Source organism: Centrocercus urophasianus, unplaced genomic scaffold (assembly GCF_019232065.1).
Source record: "Centrocercus urophasianus isolate 14NV4802_14NV808 unplaced genomic scaffold, USGS_Curo_1.0 seq_15, whole genome shotgun sequence".
Taxonomy (NCBI): domain Eukaryota; kingdom Metazoa; phylum Chordata; class Aves; order Galliformes; family Phasianidae; genus Centrocercus; species Centrocercus urophasianus.
This window is the reverse complement of record NW_024884697.1, coordinates 12228802-12253863: the sequence shown is the minus strand read 5'-3', so window position 1 is coordinate 12253863 and position 25062 is coordinate 12228802. Positions and strand designations below refer to the sequence as shown.

Sequence of the window (25062 nt, the reverse complement as noted above, 5' to 3'; positions counted from 1 at the left end):
CTCTCCGTAATGTATTGTCTTGTATAATCACTGTATTTCATTAATAAATTAGTTCCAAGTGCTCTTTTTTAAATCTGGCCATTTACTGAAATAATAGAAGAATGTTATTTTCTGAAAGAAATATCAGGCAGATAAATTTGGTAAGCATGCAACTTCCAGTAATGTCCTTTAAAGCAAAAGCACAATAGCAGCTGCTGTGCAGGCGGTGCATGTTGCCAGTGGAATTTATTTCTGATCAACTGTGTACTCTTCTACTCCAAATGCTCTTTCTTGAATAATCGCAGTGTGTAAAAAGAAAGAAAAAGTAGTGGTGGGCAATGGTGAGAAGAATGAATAGAGGAGTATGGATAGACGTAAATACATTTTTTATTGGTGACCAAGGAAGTACTTGATTCTAAGTTTTAGGAGATTAAAAATTAACAAACTGCAAGGTTTTTTTCCAGTTGTGGTTATTTGAATGAGAAAGTAGTGTAAATTTGGTGGTTTTTTTTAGACAACTTAGATCTGAAGGATAAATTTGTATGCAAATTGTAGTAGCTCATGGTGTCACATATACTTCAAGATGTTTTGCAAGTATATAATTTTGCAATTATGTATTTTTATTCTGCATGAAGTTTGAGTATCAAAAATAACATAGGAGCAGTACCTGAGATGTTGGAGAAGGTTTTCTTGATTATTTGACAAACAAGTGTGCTGCAACTCTGGATTCCATTTTTAAGTGTACCAAAAATACCAGACCAGGCTGCTCACAGCCACATCCAGCCTGGCGTTGAACGCCTCCAGGGATGGGGCATCCACAGCCTCCTTGGGCAACCTGTTCCAGTGTGTCACTTCCCTCTGTGTGAAAAACCTCCTCCTAATATCTCACCTAAACCTCCCCTGTCTCAGTTTAAAGCCATCCCTCTTGTCCAGTCACTATCCACCCTTGTAAACAGCCATTCCCCCTCCTGTTTATACGCTCCCTTCAAGTACTGGAAGGCTGCAATGAGGTCTCCCTGAAGCCTTCTCTATAAACATAATAGGATATAAAATGCTTCAAATAACAATGTCCATTTTCCTATTTTTTTTAGAACTGTAGATGAAAGACACCTAGAAAACTACTTCTTGGTTGGTGTCAGTCTGGTTGTTGTTTTTTTTTTCTCCTCCATTTAGCATGTGCACAAGAGTGCTGTGTGTGCTCTTGAACTAAATCGGAAGATTAATTTTTCTCTATCTTACTAATAGCAGTTTTTTGCGTATTGTGTACTGACACAGCTTTTTGTAGTCCCAACAGCAGCTGCAGATAGGGAAAAGTGTGTTAAGTTGCCTGGTTTATTTTGGCATCATTAGAAAATGGCTTCTTAATAGGTATTAATGATATTTTTTCTCATTCAGCTAGCAGGAAAGAGATTTTAAATAACTCAATTTTCTTGGTGTCTTTTAAAAAATGTTTCTTCTCAGTCATGCTGAGAACATAGGTCTCAGATCACAGTTGCTTGTCAGTAATTCAAAATTCTGGTCTCTATCAGGAGCAAGCTGCCCAGGGAGGTGGTGGAGTCACCAGAAAAGGGTAAATGTGACACGGAGGGGCATGGTTTAGTGAACATGGTGGTGATGGGTTGGTGGTTGGACCAACCTATCTTATCTTAGCGGTCTTATCCAACCTTTATGATTCTTGTACTTTCTGTGTCTTGTTCTTGTGAATAAGTCCAAATTCACTGGAAACTTGCTTTTCTTGCAATCAGGTGCCCTCCTGGGACATCACAAGATGATGGTAAAGATACCAGTGAGGACATGAGATTTCCCAAGGTGTTTCCCCTCTCCTCTGGACAGCCAGGCTACCTGCTGACCAGACTTTTCACTAAGCATCTTCTCTTTCACCTCCAGGCCAGAGCCTCAGCAGAAAGCTCCCTCAGCACCTCCACCCCCACCGCCACCCCCACCTCCACCCCTGCCGGAGCCAACCCCGCCAGAGCCAGAGGAGGAGATCCTCGGGTCTGACGATGAGGAGCAGGAGGATCCCGCGGATTATTGTAAAGGTGGGTGCAGTCCTGTGCTGACTGCTGGGGTAATGGGCATCATGCACACTTTCAACCCGATTCTGAGGGAGGTTTTTAAGGACCTGGTCATTGTTTATGGAACTTAGACAGAAGTTGTGAAAAACTGTTTGCATAACTGTCTTCAGCTCAACTTTTTCACTAGCCATAGCTTTTGCATGCATTTTGCAATTAAAAGATAGGTAAGATACTATATGTCTGTTCTAGTTATAAGAATAAACTTTCCTTGATTGATATTGATTGTAAGAGAAACAAATATCCTAACTAAAATATGTTTGTATTACTCTAATACACTATGTATTCTAAAATACCTCAATGCATTTGACATCAACTAAATATGTATTTGAATCTATATCTTCTCTTTCTCATACCTGCACAAGTGTATGATACATGCTTCTTTTTGTACACTGTCTTTCATAGATCTCAGCATTGTTCGGTGTTCTCTGCATTTTTATTTTAGTTTGTGATTTCTTTAGCTTTTGTAGTTACCTATGTCGTTATTAATACAGATTTTAATATAAGAGTAACAGTTGAATGCAGGTAGCTTTTTGCATAAAAACAGGACTGCAGTACAAGAGTTCAGTATTTTAGTTTGGTTCAGTGTTACATCTAATGCTCCAAGTCTGTTCCCATTAGGATAAAGTATACAGTGTATTCAAGAATCATCATAGGTAAGAGATCTGTCAAAATTTACTTACTGCCTTGAATTAATTTTTTAGTAGAGCCAAAAGACACTGACGTACATTGACTTAATCTGTTATTCCATGTTCCTCAAATCAAGAAATATTTTCTATCAAATATGATGCTGTCTTAACTCTGAAAGTTCTCTGTAAGCCTGCAGATGTGCCATTTTAGGAATCCTTTCTCCCAGCTTGGAATAAGCTGTTCTGTATTTCCATATCAATAATTGGAAGTGACATTTTCTTCTCAGTGTGGGAAGTAATAGTAATATGTGATATTTCAAGTGTTGAAATGGGTTACAAATTTCAATAGTGAAAACCAAATGGTAAACTCAAGTTAGATTTTGAAGTCTGCAGCAAAGGAAAGAAAAACTTATAGGGAAAACATGTTTGTATTAAATTTTCTGTTGCAACATGCTTATTCCTTATGATAACTCTTGGTACCTGTAACATCTTTCATCAGTAAGGAGGGATTTGATGTTTAAACATCTGCATCTACTTGAGATTAAGCATTTCTAGGCCCTGCTTAATTCTTCCCTGAACTAAGGACTGCATTTAATTTCAAACAATCCATTATTGTCTGTGTTCCATTATCTTTTGCAAAATATCACCATCTGGAGTGGCTAGATCACAAAAAGAAGAAAGAAACAAATAAAATCTAAATGTATAGTTTGCTTGTAAGTCACCTGTTCTAGAGTCCCTGTGACTCCAGTCGGTTGTCAGGAAAGTGCAGGTCATGTTAAGAATACTTGCAGGTTTCTTCAGAAATTAAAGGGAGCTTCCATACACTGGAAGGCCATTCTGCATTCCTATAATCTCGAAGTTCTGAACTGATAGAAGTACATTTAAGGTGGTTCTCAAGCTCTGTCTCACTCTGATGTCACAATCATTTGTTTCTGTGAGAGCAGCATTTTTGCTGTTCCAGTGCGTGTTTTCTCTAGCTGTAACTTCCAGTAAAATTGATCAGAATGCTTCCTTTTTTAAATGTTGCTAAGGTTGAACTGTGGAAGGCCACCATGTTGTGTAAGAATCTGAATGGAATAGCTGGATTAGGAAGGTCTGGAACATATAGATTTTGTTTAATTTATCTGAGGACCAAATAAGTTATTTAGTAAAGAATTGCAGGGATGGCTTTTAGAAGTATTATTTCCAAATTTCTTTGAAAGATATTTTATTCATTTGAGTATGTTTTACTGTCCTGGGTAATGTTTATGAAGTAAGAGATAAGTATTTGGAAACCATCATAGTTTACTGAAGTCTCTCTTTTCTTTCTAATTTGATTTCCCAAGTAGCAATCTCCCAGGATTTTTGAGTGAGACGCAGAGCATACTTCATCTATTCTCAACCCCAGTCTGAAATTTAGTAGGAGGGCAATTTTGTTGAGGGTTTATGTTAAATACATAGTACATATTTATAATATACAAATATATACACATATATAGTGTACGTATATAAAGTGAACATTTTACCTGTTAACAAAAATATTCAAGTAGTGATTGCTATAGTTACTGATTCTTTTATATACATATATATATATGTGTGTATATATGTATATATATTTTTTAAAAAGAATATTTTACCATGAGCTGAGCTCCCATCTTCACCACATTGCATGCTGATTAGTAAATAGTTCCCAGTCATAGTAGTATTTTTCATCAGGAAATTGGATTGGTTTATCACCTGATGTGAAAGAGAAAGCCTGTGTTCCCCTGGACCTTCCTCCAGAGCCTGTTAAAATTTCTGAAATGGCTGCTATTGATTGTTGCCACTGAATTTAGATTAAATGCTTTTCAAATGTTTATTTGTTTTGAGAAATGGAAATATCAAAACTCCAACTATGTGATTTTTCAAGGGGTACTTAGACAGTGCAGTCCTGACACACTTGGAGATTTTTTTGAAGAGTTTGTTATGTCATGGATGTAATTGGAATTCTTTGCTTCTCTGATCATCTTCTTTGCCCCCTGGAGATGTCTCCCATTCATCCAGTTCACAAAGAGAATAATTCCCTATACAAACATAGAACTAGCTAGCTACAATTACCAATACATTCAGGAGACATTTAGAAATAATGATCTCATTTTTTCTGACCCTCTTTCTTGAGTGCTTGTAGCTAGCTAGCTGTGTGAGACTTTTTTTGTGTGTGTGCTGTAGTGAATAGCACAACAGATTTTTTGTTACATTATCAGTAGTACCACTTACACATTGTATACTTTCAAATGCCAGTGTTGTTTTTACAAAAATACATCATTTCTCTCAAACTTCTAAATGCTTTCTGGTTGTTAGTATTTGGAGATAACTTCCATATCACGAAGAACTTAAGTAATTGCATTTGCCATAGGATTACATGGGTCTTTAAAATGCACTTAACTGTGTTGTTACCCGATTGTTCACAGCCTATGCACAAATAATACGTTGCTGACAGCATGAGGAGGGGTCAAGGAATAACACATACAGGAACAGTAAGGAGTATTTCCAGAACTGCTCCTGTTGTGGCGTAGGACAGTAGAAAATATCTTACGAAGTTCTTATATACTAATGAGTAAATACATGTTGTTGTATTGTTACGATTAGTTATGTGTCTTGTAGTGGCCAAAATAGCCCAGCTTCAACATTCATAGTTATTATGTTATCATCTTATAGCCATTATTCTTGCTATACATAGATTTTACTAAAATCACTCATCAACCCCTGGTTTATTGACTTGAAGTCAGTGTCTTTGATTTCTTCTGGAGCGCGTTCTCTCTTGTCTGTGCTGGGAAAAAACTACCACAAGTTCTCAGTTTTGACCCTTTGAAGCACAACTGTGCCAAAGGATATCTTCAGAGAAGCAGACTTAAACAGCACTTTTTAAACAAAACTGTTCATAGAAACATATATTTAAGCCTGTCTAAATTCTTCATTGTTGAGTGTTAATGCTGTTACTTAGTCAAAATGTAAATAGTTTAAAAATTACTTGTAGCCTTTGTTTTATGTGCTTAAAGGCCTGCTTATGCCTTTCTTGCTATGCAAAGGGCTGCGTAAATGATGTTGTTTTCCCATGGTCATCCGAAATTCGGGAAGAAAAAAAAACCTCTCCTAACTCCAATGTGTTGCTGGAAATCTGAGATTCCTGTATTCCTCACAGCATGTACCAGATTTGATAAATCAAGCACACGGTCCTGGAGTTCAGGTTCTACGTTTAAATAGTTGAAGCGTATGTATGTGATGCATTGGCATACATATTCATTCTTGTCTAGGAACTCACTAATATATGCTAATGTTCAATGGTCATATGACCACCTGCTTCCTCCCCTTTATTTCTCCTTCGGCTTCATCACAGTGACTTTCAGCTGACCTTAAGCTGTTTTTCCTCCTTTGGCAAATTTCCATTGCTTGTTATGCCATAATAAGCAATTTTGTATCTTGGTGCACTGTAACTCCAAACAGTTTACGTGGAATTCAAGAAAAAGCCCTTGCACCTGGTGGATGCAAAGATAAAAGTACTCAGTTGTGAGTTCAGTGCTTCTCTGAAGCCAGATCATTGAGAAAAAAAGGGCTGCTCATATACCAATCAAAGCTAAACTGGGAAGTTTTAGAACTAGCTCTCATTGATGCCTTTTACCAAACTAATATATGCGTCCTTAAATGAATTTATTGATTCCTATTGCTCAAGCAACCTGTATCACCATGTTGTCCTGAGCAGATATAATTATGTTCAGAAATGATTGAATAGAACCATACGTTTAAGCAGATTGTAAAACACGTCAGAAATTTTTGTATTGTTTAATTTAAAATCTGTGTTGCAAACCATAGACAGGTGTTAAAACTAGGTGTTGTGTACTTTTATGCAGAGGATAAAGCTTCATGCTTTGTCTCTGTTTTCTTGCAGCGTTATATGCAGGACAAAAATCAGAAGAAATGATGCTATGGTACTGAACCGTGTGTGAAAGATTTTTACATAATCCTGGCTGTCAGATCAGCAGACTTGATGTGTTTAACTGATGTAAACCTTTTCAGTAATGGAAAGGTAGAATAATGTACTTGCTCTCTTAACTTTCCTCTCACATCTATTACTTGATCATCCTGAGTTTTATGGAAAGAATTTATCAAAGAATACTTTTTGTTTGTTTGTTTGTATTAAACCAGTTGGTAACTGTTTTAATATAATCATATTCATCTGGATTTTGAAATATTTTTATCCTCAGCTGTTTCAGCAAGGATGGCCAAGCAGAAATTTAAATCAGTAGTTTTGTTTTGTTTTTAATGTTATTTCATATCAGCAATATATTATCCGAGCTTTAGAATTCTGTGAAACATGTAATCTTTATAATTTTGTTGTGTAATTGTATTAAACTTATTAGTTTGCTCTGGAAGGCTTTGTGACAAGCTCACCAATAAACTCCTGACCTTCTGTCAAGGCAAAAGATGCTACTAGCAAAGGAAGGATATAAATATTTTTAGATTTGATGCCGCTGTTCCACAGATAAGAAAGAGATAAGAGCCACTCCCTGTACTAAATCCAAGGAATTAAGTAATAAATTGACATCATTGTTTGAGCTGGGCTCCGGTTCTGACAAGGTTTTCGGGAGATCTCAAAACAAATACAACGACTTAGGGGAAGCAGTCTTTTCCTAATTTGAAGTGGAATAATCAGTAGTGAAGGGTTCTGCCAAAGGTCAGTTGAGTGTGACATTCTGAAAGACCAGAAGGAGCCAAAGAGATAATTCCTTGATGCTTGGCAGATGGGCAACTCTTGGAGAGTTGTAGCTGTATTATTTTTAGCAATTTAGTTAAAATTGTGAACATTTATTAGTGTGTTAGGTCCAAATAATAATCTGGTGTGATCAGCTTCTTTTCCTAAGCTTAAGAATGCCTCTTAAAATAGGAAGGATATGAAAAAGCTTCACAATGGAGCTGTGGGCATCACCTCTACCTCTTACAGCCACTTCACACTGTGTTGAAACCTGAGTTCCAGCTGTAGGGTTGGCCTTTCTGACAGTGGGACTTGGGGCACCAGTTGGGACTTCGGCGATGTGGTTGTGCAGATGGCCTGCAGATGGGTTAAAATGCGGTCTTGGGTGAAGTCTGCAGCTCCCTGCCCCCTCTGCTTCATCACTATCAAAGCCTCAGACTTGAGAAAATGCACTGCTGCTGTGGTTCAGGATCCAAGCAGAAGAACAACACTAAATTTGACATTGTTCTTAATATTTTCTGGTGAGGTATTTTATTGCCGCCTTTTTTAGTAGAAAGCAAATGGGAATTAAAACAGTCTCTGTTGAGTTTTTGCAGTCATCCAAGAATATGTTGGCTGAAGAATATTCAAATATGATAAAGAAATAACGTAGATCTTTCTTGTATGCTCTGTGAAGTAGAAGGTAAGCCTGGGGAAATACAGAACAGATGGTAATGTTTCCACAAATGAAAGCCATAAAGGAGAAGGACCAATAAACTCTATAGTATGTACAGGGCACGAGTATTTTCCCTCCAGGCCAAGCAAGGCAGAGTTTTTAACATTAGAGTTAATGTTTCTTTTTAAATTTCCTATATATAGCACAGGACAATTTGAAAAGGAAAAGTTATACTATGAGGAAAAATTATTTTGCAAGATTTAATGAAAAACTGAGTGGTACTGTTTGTTTCCTGACTCATCTTCTGCTTTTTTTTCATGAAAGGTGGCTATCATCCAGTGAAAATTGGCGATCTCTTCAATGGCAGGTATCATGTTATTAGAAAGCTAGGATGGGGACACTTCTCTACAGTCTGGCTATGCTGGGATATGCAGTAAGTGAACGACTTATTTCCATGCACTTGATTTTTTATTTTTATTTTATTTTAATTTTTTTTTGGCACATGATGAACTAATGTAGATGTATGCAGTCTTTTTCTGAAGGAAGGTGTCTGTATTAAAATTTTGCTCTTGGTTAAGGCTGTAATTTATAAAACTTCTCAGAAATGTGTAACTATTCTATTTGACAGATTAGCTTTGCCTATTGAATTTACATGTTGTCTTGAACATGTGAGAGTAAGATAATATTTTTGTTTCTGTTGCATCTTTAATGAAAAAATATAATTACTGTGATACCTCTTAAATACGTTAGCTTCAAAGAGATAAAATATTTAATAAGACAGACAATTAACAAAATGTTATTAGAAGTTGCTTTTCCGTGTAGTTTCAGTTTTGTAGTATTGTAGCAGAATACGTTAGGTAATGAAATATTATATTTAAAATTTCCAAACTTCAAAATGTCTCTTTTAGCTTTGAACACTTGTTGAAAATATTTTGGTTTTGTTTTTTCTAGGGGAAAAAGATTTGTTGCAATGAAAGTTGTAAAAAGTGCCCAGCATTACACAGAGACAGCCTTGGATGAAATAAAGTTACTCAAATGTGTACGTATCACTCATATAGGATGGTGTTCAATACCAGCCATAACAGTAATAACAAATAAAATTAAAAAATGTAGTGGGATATATTGTTTAAACTTTTTTTTGCTAAGCAGCTTATTTGTTATGTTACTGTGACTTCTAAAGCTCCAAAATATTAACATCGGGCAGAAAGCAAATTCCTTGGTGTTTTCATGTCAGTTGTTCCCTGAAATGTCTGCCTTTATGCTCTTGGTTTAGGTTCGTGAAAGCGACCCTAATGATCCCAACAAAGATATGGTTGTACAACTGATCGATGACTTCAAAATTTCTGGAATGAATGGAATACGTATCCTTTTGAAAACATTGCATCTTCAGTAATAGTGATCTGTGGAGATCAGTAAGCTCTTTGTTCTGGCTATTTTTAGGTAGTCTTAATTTAAAACAGTAGTGCAGAAACATCAACGTAAGTGTAGATGGAAGGAACAGTCCAATATGTGATACACTCACTGGGGTCAAATAGCTCAGATTTTTAAAATACAGTGCAAAATAAAAATTAATAAAAGACATGAATCCTGTCACAGTCTATTAGAACTACAAAGGATAAGATTGTTTAGAAACAGCAGTTTTACTGAAAAGATTAGTAATAGGTGAGGCTTACAGTATGCATGTTCTGCTCTAGACTAGTAAGGAGAAAGAAAGTGTTAGTGTCGTGAGGAAGCTTGTTTCTGTTTTCTTTGGTGAAGTGTGAGGGTGTGGAAAAAGTTTTCTTATTATGTTTTGTTTTTTTTTTGGCTACATGACCTTGTGAGTTTTTTGGCCAGGCTTTTAAAGATTTTTATTCTAATGCTGTGAGAGAGGGAGAGGGGGATGGAGAAAGAAGTGCAATATGTGACAGAGCATTGTTCTCAGGGAAAAGTTGGGGCCTATGAATATATTTTTATACTTGACCTAAAGTGAGTTATCCTTGCTAATTGTATTTTAGCAGCTTATTATGTGACTATTCTTTCATTGACATAAATACAACTGGTATTTATTTGTATGCTTGTTGTGTCTTGGAGAACTAACAACTGTCCTCATTGTTCATACTACTCAACCAAGAGAGCTCCTGCTCTACTGAGTTCAAGATTTTGGTGATGTGCCGTCAGTCTTCAGAAGATTAGTTTAAGATATTCCTCACCATCTCTGGTCCTCCAGGGGAGGAATCTAGGAGATGACTGCCAGTGAATTTGAAAGCATCCTCCCAGGAAGAAATGTTTGGTTTTTGTTCCACCCATCTGTCTGTTGACATTAGTTATGAAGCCTTAGAGTCTGTAATGAGAAAGAAGGGAGAGTATGGGGACATGTATTCTCATTTGCAGAGTAGGATCCTAACCGTTTTCTCTCATTTTATGTGGTGCCTGGTTGCTTCATTGGTTAGCTATCATGCTAGAAAGCTGCTTCAGTGTCAGTGAAGCCAATGTAATCTGCTTTTTTTGTAGGTTTTATCATCAAATTACCATGAATTAAAATAAACTATACGGTTGCTTGCAGTCATTTCAACTTGTTTAGAAATGATTTATGGCCAAGGAACTTGTTAATACAATGGGGCAAAGAACCCTAATTGGGGTTTCTCAGTGTTGTTGGACTACAAAAATATCTTTGAGCTGAAATGCTTCCTGAGAAGTACTATATAAATATCTCTATTGTCTGTGTTCGTTCACTAAAAAAATAATGTCATCAGAGCACTTCAGCTCTTAAGACAACTGTTCTGGTGAAAACTAATTGAAGTTATTTTTAGAAATCAGAGATTTTAACTTGCTGTTTTCATTGTAAAACAGTAATATGAAGTGGGGGATAAGAAAATGTTTTTACACCTTTGTGTAGAAATAATTTTTATTGGTTTAATGGAGTCGTTTCTTGGTAACATTCTTAAATTATTGGTGAGATACACATGTGTTAAAGGTAAAAGCCATTTCTGAAGAAGATTATGAAGAGTAAACTTTGTTACTAATAGTATTTTGAAAACGTATCCAACTATAGCATTTATGTTGACAAAGCCAAAGGAAACTCTACTTGTGAAAAATAACAACTCAGGTAGCTTTGCATCAGCAGATTAAAATTGGACATCTGATAGTGATTTATTCTATTTCAGTTTTACCTTCATGCTGAAAATTCTGGCAGTTCAGAAGTTGGTTTATATCGAAAGCAAATGTTTTATTACTGGGAGAGGAAGGTATAATAGTCACCAGTGCAAATATGATAGCAAGTATCTTCTGTTATGAGTTGTCTCCTGAGTAATTTGTGCATTCTGAGTAGCGTGACTTATTTGATCAAAGTTTGGCTCTGTTGGTTATTTGATTAAGTCCTTCTGGTCTTGTAGGGGAAAAAAAATCTTTGGTGCAGGTTCTTTTAGAAGGGAGCAGGTAACTTTTTAGCATCTTGCTGCTACTGGATTTCATTAAAAAAAAAAAAAAAAAAAGGCTATTTTAGTGCTATGTTAGTGTTATGGGATGATCAGGCTGAGAGACAGACAATATTTCATGCTGTGTTATTTCTGGTGTCCCTTGGGAAAATCACTGAATATCTGTTCTGTGACTGTTCTTTGACTGTTGATTACGGAATACCTTCAAAAGTCAAAGAAAGACAGGGGAGAGGTGGGTGAATCCTTCAGGTGGCCAACACCGCAAAATGTAATGGAGATTCCAAACAGGGAAGCTTGTAAAGAACGCTGAGGCACAGGGCTGTGAATATGCAGAGCCATTGGCCTGGGCTGTGTGTCTGGAAATAATCACCCTTCTCCTAGGAGCTGTAAGACATACTTACAAACATGTGGATTTTAACAACGTATGCTGTGCTACGCTAGACTGATAATTTTTGTTAGCTACTTGTGCGGTTTAAAAATACTACAATTATATGTATTTTATTCAGGAAATAACAATTTCTGAACGTGGGCACTGTAATTTTTTCAGTAAGTGTAGATCATTAATTTTATTTACACTGGATGTTTATAAGAATCTTAATAAATGAACATTTTTTAATCAGAGGTTCTGATAATCACACAATGAAACAAGCGTTTGGATAGACAAGTGAGAAAGTAAAGAAGGAAATGATCATGTATTACAATAATTCTGTGATTCTGTAATTGTAATAAATTTGCCTTTAAAGAATAAACAGCACAAATTAAATGCCGTAGGGCCTTAATGCTGCTTACACAAAAGTATCTGAGATACATTCAGAAGTGCTCTGTGTTGGTACCAGCATTTTGTCATTTGTTTTAACTAGTCTGTAAGCCTCATCAGATTTCTAAATAGTCCTTTAGTACGTTTGTAGATCAATAGATAGTTGTATGTAAGATTTTAGTCAAGAAATAAGTTTTAAGTACTTAAAGCTGTCAGCTGATACATGTTATGTTTGTTCTCTCTTGTTTTCCCTATCTGCTAAGTTTCCCTCGTTCAAGCCTTCCCCAGACTTTGCTTCAAAGAACATTTCATAAGGGATGTGTGTACGGTGTGGGCTTTGCGTTTCTTTTTTCTGGAGGACTGTGTGGACACACTCATATATCAGGCACTTGATGTCGTGGGATGATCCCAGAGCTCACGAGGCTGGATTCCTGATAATTAGTGCACAGCTTTCCTCACTGTTTGTGGGCACACTGGCTCACGGTTAAGGTTCTTCAGGTCATAACAATGAATCAGACAACAGTCACATTTACATGTCTATAATAAACCTTGAGTCTTCAGTGTGTCTTTCTGCCATCCCACTTTCCTCCCCGGTACTGAGCATGCCTTGGGTTTATCAGAGTACTCATGGCAAAATGCTGCAATCTCTCTCAGGTAGATGTCACTCCTCCTGTAGCTCTCCCTCTCTTTGCTTGACTCTGCCATTCCTCCTTGCATCTTATTTCTCTGTATCCTGTCCTTCCTTGCCTCTCAGCTCTTCAATTCCCAGTATCCCTTCCTATTCTGTTTAATGACAAGGCGTAGCACTCTAACACGTGCATGGAATGCCACGAATCTGCACTGGAGAGTCTGCTGCAGCAGTAGTCTGAAGGATGGTGAGCAGGTGTCCTAAATTTCATTTCTTACTGCTGCAGTGTCTTGCCTTCCTGGTATAAGTGTTGCTGTCTTCCTGTAACTTCACAACTTCATTGTGTGGGCTAAATTGATAAGCCATGTAGAGCTAACGTGCTGTGTTCCTCCTCTCTGATGACCATGTGCTGCACTAGTGACTTTTGTTCGTTGGGTGCTTGTATGGTAAAGTAAACAAGGCTGTTTCTTCTTCTGAATTGAACAGAGTTTTATAATATTTTGAGTAGGCTGTTCACGGTCTCTCCTAGTATTGGAGTTGAGGAGCATCAACTAAGTTGAGCAGGTAGCAGCTATCAGAATAGTACAGTTATTCTCAAAGTGCTTTGACCAGTCTTGAGACATCATTCAATCTAATTCTAGTTTAAGGATGTAGATTACAAAACTTCACATGGCTTTATTCATATGGGTAGGTGCTTGAGAAGAATGTAAATGGTAGACCCATAGACAAGGTATGCATCATTTTTACTCGGGACAGTGACACTAAGATCATCATCAGGATGCTAGGTATTAAAACCCTTGCTCTCTTCCATACACTTCACTGATGGTCTGCTATTGGAAAGATCCTGAGTCAAATTAAACTTTCTGGCATTGTTGTTTTTGCATGTTGCTTTTTCTTTTGTTCCTGAGTTCTTTGCTGATTGCCATTATTTTTTGCAGTTAAAACTCTATGAAGTAAGGGATCCATTCTCTTACTACTTCAGTCTTTATTTTCAAGTGTTTCTCAATTGAACCTAATCAGAAAGATGTTTAGAATAGTACTTTTTCTAAAACACTACAGCTGTGGTCTGCTGTTGTTAAAACACTCCATTTTTAAAAATTTATTAGAAATTAGAGATGATAGAACAAATCAGTACTTTGAACTATTTCAAAGAAAACGAAAATGGATTACTTATTTTGTGACTTAATTACTCACCCTAACACTGCTTTTACCTTTAGAAATAAAGGACAAGAATACATTTAAAATGTATTTAAAATGTGTACATAAAAAAAAAGTGTTTTATTTTAAATCGGTCTGTTAGGGCATGGTTCTTTTTTCCTGTTTATATATTATTGAAATGTGGTAACCGTGTTTTGATCAGTTAGGGGGGAACTATGATTACATGATGATGATTGCTTTAGCCAACAAGCAAACAAACGTTTGTGGTTCATCTTATTAACAAGTTTGTTTGGAAATTGTCCTTAATTAAGCCCCAGATGTTTGTATGGTCTTTGAAGTACTTGGACACCATCTCCTAAAATGGATAATCAAGTCCAATTATCAAGGCCTTCCCATCCGTTGTGTTAAAAGTATAATTCGACAGGTAAGATTTGCTAATATTTTAATTAACTTTTTCCACCACTGTTAACATTCTGAAGGCTAGAATGGTGACATTTCAGCTTAGTTCTTACTAATTATTATCTAAGATAAGATAATTTTATTGTTAAACCCAGGGAGCTGGGGGGTTTGTAGGAACCTCTTATTGAGTAGCCTGTGTTTCTGCATATTGTATTATTTTTATCAAGATATCCCACTGATAAGGGAGTTTTCAGTACTGTTTTGGTTAAAAAGCTGAAACAATGGGTCTTATCCATAGATTTTTTTGTATTCAGTTGCGGTTTTGGTCAACAAAACCATCAGCATGATATGCTCCTTGATAAGCTTATCTGTCTCTGAAAAAAAACCTGATTCTGAAGGAAAAAACTGTTCTTTAAAAATTATTACTTACTTATTTTTAAGTTCTTGTTGAGTCAGAGACCTAACCAGATGAAGCCAGGACAACTTATAGGGAAATGTTCTTTCAAAATATGTTCTCTTGCTGTATTGTGGAAACCAAATTGCTGAGAGGTAAAGAGAAGTATTGTCTCAACATGAAAAAATCATGAAAAAAATCTGTGATTCTGTATACATACTAATCCATGTGCAGTTAATACTTTGCCAATACATAAATATTTTCAGATTGCCATTTAAGTAATTTGTATTGTCTTTCAGCAACATTACTTCTGTTGTATTAATAACCTGTCTATTGAAATAGTTATTTGCTTTGAAATCTTTATTGTATGTCATCTGATGAATCTCAGCCTATCAGCTTTTTAATCAGAATTACTGAATGCTCTGATGCAGCTGTTAGTAAGTAGTTGAAATTGCAGGTCCACTAATTTCTGTGCAGCCAGGTGGCTCACGTACCCAAAACAAGAAGCTGTACTGATGCAGTGCTCCAGCTGCACAGAGCTGTGTGCTGTGGAGCAGGAATGTGTCTGTTTGTGTTGGTATGTGTCTATAAATATCCACGGTTTCCCGTAAGCATTGTCATTTTTTTGTTTGGAATGTTCTCACTATGTTGCACCATTGTCCTGGAGGCTGGCCAAAGGATGGGAATTTACAGTGTGCTTTCTTTATACACTGCCTTTAGCAACAAACCAGTTTTTGGAACTCCCTGCTATGATTTATGTGCATTACAATGGCTGTTTGCAGAATCAGAGTGTAAACCAGACCACTGAATGGATCCAAGCTAAAAACAATCTCTTTTTGGATGGAAGCTGGAAACTTCTGAACACAGCTTCACATGGTCTTGCCTGTAACCTTGCAAAGGGGAATTTTGAAGTGTGGCATTCAGGGATGGTAACCAAAACCCAGTGAGAAGTGGGGTTAGCAAGGAGCTGCCTTAGGAATGGAATTATATGGGAAGCACAATGGAGAGGTTTTGAAGAACATGTTCTCCTTCCAGATGCAATCAGAAAACTGGTGCCACGCGTGTTCTAAAAGTTTATTTGTAAAACTTGAATATGAAACAGTTCAGTTGTTGCAGTGGTGCTCAGCAAAATAAACCATTTTGTTTCAAAAAGTATTATAGCTGAATGCTATAATGAAAAAGAATTTTTTTGTATTACAGTTGGGAATTTTTTTCCCACTTCTTTAGTATCTTTGAGCATTGGGGCGAAATTAAGGGTTAGTTTAAAATGCAGCTGAGAGCTGAGTTTCTTAATAAGAACCTCATACTCATTTCAATTTTAAGCAGTACTTCTTCCCTTGGGGCAGAGCTATATGAAATGTCATGCAAGAGATGCCTCTGTAGAATTGAAAAAAGGGTTGGTTGCCACAGTTTCTTTTGTGTAATGAAGGTGGAAGTTAGAAGTGTGCGTTTACTTAATTCTAGAATCCTCATTTTGAGTTCTGAAATACATAGCATCAGTCTGTTTTAAAGGAATCATCTTCTGAAACTATTTACTAAAGCCAGCATTGTGTTACTGAAGCAATGAAAATTTTCACTTTTGCTTTTCACCTGCGGTACAGCAAGTAGTCTGTTTAATGTGTCAGTGTGATGTAGCTCCCTGAATGCAAAAGGAAGAAAAGAAAAGGGATTCTTAATTAGATACTGCAAACAATGATGGTATTTCTTGATGTGAAACTAACCATGTGACTTTTACAGGGGAGGAAATACAGTTTTGTAATTTGCATTTGCAATAACAAGCCCTATTCTGATTTTTCAGAGTTGCAATACACGGTGCATGTAATTTTATTTTCAGTGGAGAAATAAATAAAAAGGAGAATTGTTTTCCCCGTTGTCCATCATCTCAGACTATGATGCAAAAAAGTACATGCAGCGTGCATTTAATTACTGGTATGGTGGTATAGTATACTTGCAGGTTTTAGGATAAAGCAATCTGATCTATGTTTTAGGATTGCTAAGAGCACCATTTCTCATTATAAAATCCTAGTGGTCCTTGTGGTAAGTCAGTGTGCTCCAGAATTTTTTATTTTGGCCTCAGTTTACACATGTTTAATTGTTATTGTCATCTATAGTGATGGAAGGAAGAGGTTACTGAGATCAATCTTTGTGTTCCTATTGCTAAGGGGGTCTTTTCTAGATTTTCCAGCCTCTCACTAATAGCCAGTCTTCCTTTCAGATTTCTCAATTTGTGATACACTGTATGTTATTTTGATTGACTTGGCACATACTCAAGTGTATGTTGGATTTGCAACAAAAATCCAGATTATAAAGAACACAGCAGTTTTTAGATGCACCATTTACACTGATTTTGAGCCTTACTCAAGTGAACACGCAGCTTTTACGTGCTCATGATAGAAGGCTTTTCAGAAGGTTGCTATCTGGGGCTAGCTCCAGAAGAGGAGAAGGCAGAGCAAAGCACTTGAGATATTTCTAGGGTGCATTACCCTCAGTGTAAACATCAAACACATGCAACTGCTGTTCTCTTATCTGAGCTCCCAGGCATGCAGGATGAGCGTGCCAGTCTGGTACTAGCTCAGTACTGAGTCTGAGTCTGAGGGCTGATGTCTTTGTATTCTGTTACTACTATCTAAGATCTTTGTTTTTAAGGCTCACCCTTGCCAGTTATGTTTTCAAGGATCATCAGAGCACGGAAGTTAGCCATGTGCTAGTTTACTTATAAAATACCTAGAATGGCACTGTTCCTGTAGTTGAAGCTCAGGAGTCTGGTGGTCTATTTCTTGCTGTAGAACATTCTATAAGAATTGAAAGAAATCTTTTAAGTGGGGTCACCTAGGTTTCGGTTTCTTTGTTTTTCTTGCTGATGTATTTTTTACAGTATTTATGAAGCTTACTATAGCAATAGTTTGTTTTTTTACCCCCTTTCATTACCCTGTACTAATTAATTGAGGTAATTGACATTCCACAGTTTATACCTAAGTCTCATCTAACATACTTCTAAAACCACACCAGCTGTTGTATTTCTGTGCTAGTCAGAATCAGAGAAAGCTTTGTCATTATGTTTTTATTTTAGTCCCAGAAGACATTTTCAAGAATTTGGATATGCAAGTTTTATATGAGCTTGCAAAATTCAGTCTGCAAAGAATATGAAGGTCTAGAGGAAAAATACAAGTAACAAGTACAGGTAGACAGTTCTGTGTGTGACATCTTGGTCATGTTAAAAGCTGAATTACTGTTGCAGTTGTAAGGCAAATTGCAGTTAGCATTTCACCTGCTGTTTCCCTTATTGCCTTCTTTTCCAAAGGAAGATCTGTCGAGTTTTTTTACACGTGTGCAAACCAGCTGAATAATGGTTGGGAATTGGAAGTCTGAGATCAGGTTGCTGTCATTGAAACAGTTCAGCCTGCCAGTATCTAACTTGTCAATGTCTCTAGAACTGGGTTTATGAGCTAAGTATACTAGGCCACGTATGGATGGTAGGCAATAGGTTGAACTTCTTTTTCTATACTAATAAACACATTTAGCTTGTTCTGGCTTACAGGAAACAAAACTAAAATTCCTTTTTCAATTAGGTTCTTCAAGGTCTAGATTATCTACACAGCAAGTGCAAGATCATTCATACGGATATTAAGCCAGAAAACATTCTGATGTGTGTGGACGATGCCTACGTTCGTAGAATGGCTGCTGAAGCTACTGAATGGCAGAAAGCTGGAGCTCCTCCTCCTTCTGGCTCAGCAGGTATGACAGTGTGTTTAAATGCAATGTAGTAAATTACTGTAAATTAATCTGTAAATTAATGCTAGCAATGTTTTATTTAATGCATATGAACATTTGAAATCACAGAGTCACAAAATGGCCAGGGTTGGAAGGGACCTCAAGGATCATGAATCTCCAACCCCCCTGCCACATGCAGGGCCACCAACCTCCCCATTTAATACTAGACCAGTCTGCCCAGCCTGGTCTAGTAAATCGCATGTAAAAGAAAAGTATGTCCACTGAACTCTTATTCATATTCTGGAGAGCTAAAAAGGAATGTTTTCTTCTCAGTTTTTCATGTTCAGGTTTTTGGAGTGCCTGCAGATTTATTGGAACACAGTCCCATCCTGCAAGCTGCAATGACTTGCATCTTCAATACTGGCAGTAATTAATAGTCACATCTAACTTTTGTGTCTGGTTCTATTACAGTATCATCAGTGTTCCTTTGAAGTTATCTGTCTTTTCACCAGTTGTAACTTACTGTCAAGATGTAACGACAAGTCTTGCAGTCCATAGCTTTTCATTCTGGCAAACAGCATTTATTGTACTTGAATGAATACACAATAAGCCCTTCTTCCCAGCACTGCACGTGAAATATTTTGTTAAGCTTGCCAAGATCTTAGATGGGAACTGCACGTTTTACGTTTAGGTAGGAGGAACCAAAGGGAAGGAGCTTACAGCTATCAGTGAAGACATGCCAGAAGGAAATACGGCTTTTTGAGAGATTTTTTGTGCATGGTCACTGTTTTATTTTGTAGTCCAACAGATCAGCTACAGGCAGTGGAGAGACAAAGCATTTAAAGCTTTTGTAATGTTACCAGAAAAAATACATTATGGATTAAATTTATAGAGATATAGTACGAATACCTACTATATCAGGAGCAATCGTTGTGGCCTAAATCATAGATATTTCCATGGTGGAACGTTCTTTCCAGACTCTGCATTTCCTAAAGCTCTTTCTTTTCAACATCATTTTTTGGACTCAGTCTATGAGTATGAGTTTTTTTTTGTTGTGCTAACAATGTTTGTGGTGTTTTACAGTATTATTTATGTTGACATGCAAAATCTTATAAATTGTTAGTATATTGTGTTGAATTTTACATAATGGGGAATCATACTGCTAAAGGCTGTATGTTGCCTGTGTGGGAAGCAGAGTTGACATTGCTTCCTGACATTAAAATAAACGTTATGGAAAGTATTGATGGAATTCTTATCACTCTTTGTTCTTGGCAATTTGCAGTTACATATGTGGCATTCCACACAGGGACTGAAGATGTGTTTTTGTTACAGCATTTTAAGAATAGGTTCTGCATACTTGCATTTTTTAGAGGTGATGATAGTCAGATTTAAGAACCTTTGAGACAGCACTGCCCTTTCAGGGACACAAATGCAGTTTTCTGCACCTGTGGTGGTGGTGATGGTGTTTCTGTGTGTGGCACTTTGTTGTTGTTACTGTTCTGTGCATTTTCACAGTGACTTGTAATTGCAGCAATCATTGATGGTGTCTGTCTGGGACATGCGTAGGAAGGGGTGCATGCTGGAGATGCTTTCCCTGGTGTAGTGCTTTTTGCCATAGGCAATTCTTCATGCCTGCAGTCCTAGCAGAGTACTCTGCTTTAAAAGGAAGGAAGTGTGAATATCTGACTTTTCTGCTCAGTCCAACACAACAGTCATCTGCGTTGATACTGCCTGAACTATTTAAAATCTGCCTGCATCTGATCAGTCAGCTGACTGCATGCATTTCATCTGTGACATCTCTGAAGTCAGTTAAAGTTTTCTGTCTACTCATGACTGTTTTGGAGTCCTCTATCTGAATTTGATCAACTCTCCACTAGCCACAACAGAGAGAACAGAAATTAATGATAAATCCTTCTAATTCCAGACAGTCTAATGGAGACACTGTATGATTTCAGACAGGAGGCATTTGTAAAGAGTTAAAATGCTGGTTGAAAATAAGATTTTAAATCATTGCTTTATCACTTGTAGTTATTCTTGCAAAAATGTATATTGACTTTTTTTTTTTTCTTTGCAGTGAGTACAGCTCCACAGCAAAAGCCTGTAAGTATTGTTATATAATTCAGATCAGTTATCTTACTTCCTGTGTTTGTGGAGGTATTTGTAATTATTAGACTGTTAGTAGTATTAATACTTTTTTAAAGCTTCCTTTGAATGACACTTTCATGTTTCAAAGAACATTTTTCTTTCGATGTCTTTGGCCTGACCAGTTTTAAACACCAGTTTTAATGGAAATTCTCTTAGAAATACTGTAGCTATATCAAAGAAAGTTAAGCATGGCCATTGTAATCTCTCATGGAATTATCCGTTCATTTTTATCCTGATGAGAATGCATGCATGCACCAAATATCATGCATTGCAGACAGCTGCAGAAGTTCAGTGCCTTAATCTGCAAGGTCTGAAAAGGTAGGTTTTTTTCATGAGGTCTTAAATATCTTTTTGCCATTTGCTAGTAGAAGAACCTCTGATAGCAGAGCTGTTTAGTAGTTGAACCTACTAAGGCTGAACCTACTTTCTGCATTCAGAATCTGTATGTAGTTTAAGTAAGCATACAACATGCATGGAAGTTAGAATTAACTGTCTGGTTTTGATTGTCATGTAACTTGTTTTGAAGGTGATGGTGTTTATGGACAAACCTTTCAGAAAAGAATGTTTCTCATTGTTTATTGCACTTCATTTTTGAACTGTTTGAGGACATTTATTATGGTATTATTGTGGTATCTGTACAATGAATGAAGATTGGATTAAGCTAATTTACCTACTAGTAAAATTGGAAGTCAGAATTCAATTAAAATATAATAAATTGTTTCAGCCTTAGCAAGAATCTGTTTGTTTTTTTTTTTTTTTCTTTTTTTTTCCTTTGTTGTTGGACCTGGATTTTTTAATCCTTATGTTATATAAAATGCAAAATGTTTAATGATCACCATCTGTTCTTTGTGAATCATATGTTTTGGACCAAAAATAATAAAACTGCTTTCTTTTCACAGGGAAATAACTGAACAGCAAAGGACTTATTTCAAATTCTTTAGTATTTTCAGTATTTTTGAATTTCTTATGCAATTTTTCTCAGCATATTTTTGATGAGCCTTACCTGCATTGTACAGAGAGAGAAATGGTGTATGTAGTCTATATGCAGATAAATAGGTATGATAGCAGAACATCTTCCACATACAATAGTATCGTCTGCTGATCTAGATTAAAATTACTGTTCTGGTTTAGGTTATAGGAATTTTATAGTGTCATCTCGGTTGTATTTTGTTCTTGGGTCTAATACACAGCAATGCAAAAGCATATATGAGCATCTAAGATTTTATAGTTTTGTTTGATACGCATAACCCGAGGTTTGTACTTCATTTGAAGTAAAGTAGAATCAGCAGTCTATTTACTATATTAATTACTACCCAGTACTTCCAAATAAAAAGGAGCCATACTGCATGCTTTTGGTGTAAGATGCCTTGAGGAGAATTGTTCAGGGTTTTGTTTGGTTTGTTTTTATTACTATTTCAGGTTGGGAAAATATCCAAAAACAAAAAGAAAAAAATGAAGAAAAAACAGAAGAGGCAAGCAGAGCTGTTAGAAAAACGCCTGCAGGAAATAGAAGAACTGGAGCGAGAAGCCGAAAGGAAAAAAATAGAAGAAAATGTAACCTCAGCTGTACCATCAAATGAACAAGAAGATGAGTACCACCCAGAGGTGAAACTAAAAACAGCTGATCTCGAAGAGGTCGTAGATGAAGAAACTGGAAATGATGATGGTTAGTGTCATCTGCTTTTATTGACCTTGAACCTACTGTTTCAGAAGGGAAAGTAGTTGCAGCTTACTCACAACATTTTGTGTTAAAATTCTTTTTTAACTTAGGTGGTTCGGAGCATAGTTGTTAAGGTCCAACTCCTTTCTTGTTTCTGTTGCTTTCTTATAAACTATCTCAGTTTTGATGGAATTTTTATGTGTGTGTTTTTGTTCTACTCAAGCTATAAATATTCCTATCTCTATGGTGAATCCCTGTTTGACATTGACTGAGTTAAGGATTTGTAGTTCTTGCTTTCAAAACTGTTTATAGATTTCATGCATAACATTCTTATCTTGCATTGTTTCCTCAGTTACACTATCCTGAACCACTTTCTGTTGCTATTTTTTTTCTTCCAACAACCCTGTTAGTTCCCTTTCCTGCCTTCACTTAGATTTTAAAGTCTCTGAATGTTCCTTCTGCACTGTGTTGGAAGTCAAGTATTTACTGAAGAGTTCATTTGTGAATGTTTGGTTTTGAGATGGTATGTTGATGTATGATCTAATATGTTGGTCGTTAAAATTTTTAGGTGAAACAGAAGATCAGGATGAAAAAGAAGACACAGAGAAAGAAAACACTGAAAAAGATGATGATGTTGAGCAGGAACTTGTCAGCAATGACCCTACAGACCCTAAGTGGATAGAATCACCTAAAACAAATGGCCATATTGTGAATGGCCCATTTCTATTGGAACAACAGATTGAAGATGAAGATGACGAAGAGGAAGAATGTCCAAATGCAGAAGAATATAATCTTGATGAGCCAAATGCAAAAAGTGATTACTCTTATAGCAGCTCTTATGAACAGTTTAATGGTGAATTGCCAAATGGACGTCATAAAATTCCTGAGTCACAGTTCTCTGAATTTTCAGCTTCAGTGTTCTCTGGGGCTCTAGAGTCTGTAGCTTGTGGTTCTGCTGTTTCTGAAGGATCAACTGTAACAGAAAGAGAGGAAAGCAGCCCATCTCATGACAGGAGCAGAACAGTTTCAGCTTCAAGCACTGGGGATTTGCCAAAAAGTAAGTATTACTCTTGCTGGCATGTGCCATCCATGCCTGAAGTCTCTCAGAGTTGTAGGTGATGCCTTACTGTAGAATGAGTGCTGGAATTAAACCTTATGTATGTTTTATCTTTGTTCAGTGACGTTTGTATGCAAATGCCATGGTTTTTTTCACTTGAAAATTCAGTTCCAAGTCTTTTGAGTAGGCTGTCACATACATTTTTCAGTAGCATTTTGGTAATAGAGGAGGATTCTATTGCACCATTTCCTTTACTTTGAGAAGTAGAACTAGAATTCTGTGATGTTGCCTTTACTTCACTTTTAGCTGAAGTTTTAAATATTTTCACTTTCTGAGTTAGTGCCAAACCTGCTTATGTTCTGGCCTGCTCCCTGCTTGACTATGAAGGGTGCCTACTGTAAAAATGGTGCCCACGTGCCAGCCTCTAAAGACTGCTCCTCTGCAGTGTGCAGATTGCTCCCAAATCCTTGCTTTCCCAGGCGCTGCCCAGACTTGGGCATAAAATGGGATATGAGGTCAGATTAGTCATAGCAGGAGAGGGTCACAGCTGCAACTCACTGCTGAGAACCATTTTTTTCATTGCTCACTGATTTAATCTTCTTGGCTTTGCCTGCAGTGAACATTTTACTCATTGACTATTACATCATCTGAATGCAAAATCTCAGTCATGATTATTTAAAATTTACTGTTTTATCTTTGAAGAGTTATGGAAAAAAAGCAAAGCTGATGTCTAGAAATGAACAGGAGACTTTTCAGTTACTTTGGTCCCAAAACGTTCTGGTTAACTTTGACCTCCTATAACCAGGTTTCAAGGAGAAGCACATGTGTTCGTTTTTAATGACTTTACAAAATGTAAGATAAAGAATTGTTTGAATTGATGCGAGTCTTTTGCTAGTACCATGGGCATTGATTACATTAAAAAAAATAAAAGGAGAGAGGATCAAATGAGTAGAATAGAATAGGTTATGTTAAGAGACAATTGTAATAATGTCCTTAAAGGCAGTCAAAGCATGCTCTAAGTAAATTGGATGCCTCTTCATGCATTCCAGCGTAAGAGTTTGATCAGTGCAGCTTGGAACACAAAACAAAAGCTACCTTGTTCTGTTAAAATAAATCTACCATCTTAAACTTTAAGAGGAAAGTAAAACTGTGTTTTTTTATGCTTTAGAACTTGTTTTAAAGTGTATTAAATAAGTTACTGTTGTAAAATATTTGCATTAACAGGTCATCTACACAGGAAAGAGAGAAAGAAGGTGATATATGAAAGTACGCTTTATTCACATACACTTAAGGCCAGAGGTGTTGTGAGATTGTTTAACCTGGCTTCCTTTTAACGTCAGGATTTTTGCCATTGAATTAAATAGCTCCCATAGGTTTTATTTATGGTGTCATTGGCTAAAGTATAAATGCATGAGTTTCAGCTTCAATGGGGAAAATATTGAAAGACTAAATCTGTAAGCAAACAGAAGAAAATGAGATGGTTCAAGAGAAAATCAGAGAGCCTGCGTGAATGTCGTCCTGGATGAAGTTACTGGATTTAAACACAGCTGTATTGAAAAATACAGTAGAGTGTATTTCCTCATTTTTAGAGCTTTGAAGAGTGTTTCACACAGTTTATTATAGAATCTATAGAAGGTAATCTGCAAATAGACAAGAAATATGCAATAAAATACAATTGAGTAGAGCGGAATTTC

General features: G+C 36.6%; 1 protein-coding gene across 4 annotated transcripts in view; it reads left to right on the top strand.

Moving 5' to 3' along the window:
- Positions 1-25062, top strand: part of SRPK2 (SRSF protein kinase 2) — a 133087-nt gene that overhangs the window by 88540 nt on the left and 19485 nt on the right. For all 4 annotated transcript variants that reach the window (XM_042815435.1, XM_042815437.1, XM_042815434.1 and 1 more), the window contains 9 exons: positions 1867-2018; positions 8368-8476; positions 8995-9082; positions 9317-9404; positions 14320-14426; positions 18365-18530; positions 20581-20606; positions 22071-22317; positions 22880-23368. In XM_042815435.1, the coding sequence (XP_042671369.1) occupies positions 1867-2018; positions 8368-8476; positions 8995-9082; positions 9317-9404; positions 14320-14426; positions 18365-18530; positions 20581-20606; positions 22071-22317; positions 22880-23368 (1472 nt within the window). The remainder of the gene's footprint in view (positions 1-1866; positions 2019-8367; positions 8477-8994; positions 9083-9316; positions 9405-14319; positions 14427-18364; positions 18531-20580; positions 20607-22070; positions 22318-22879; positions 23369-25062) is intronic.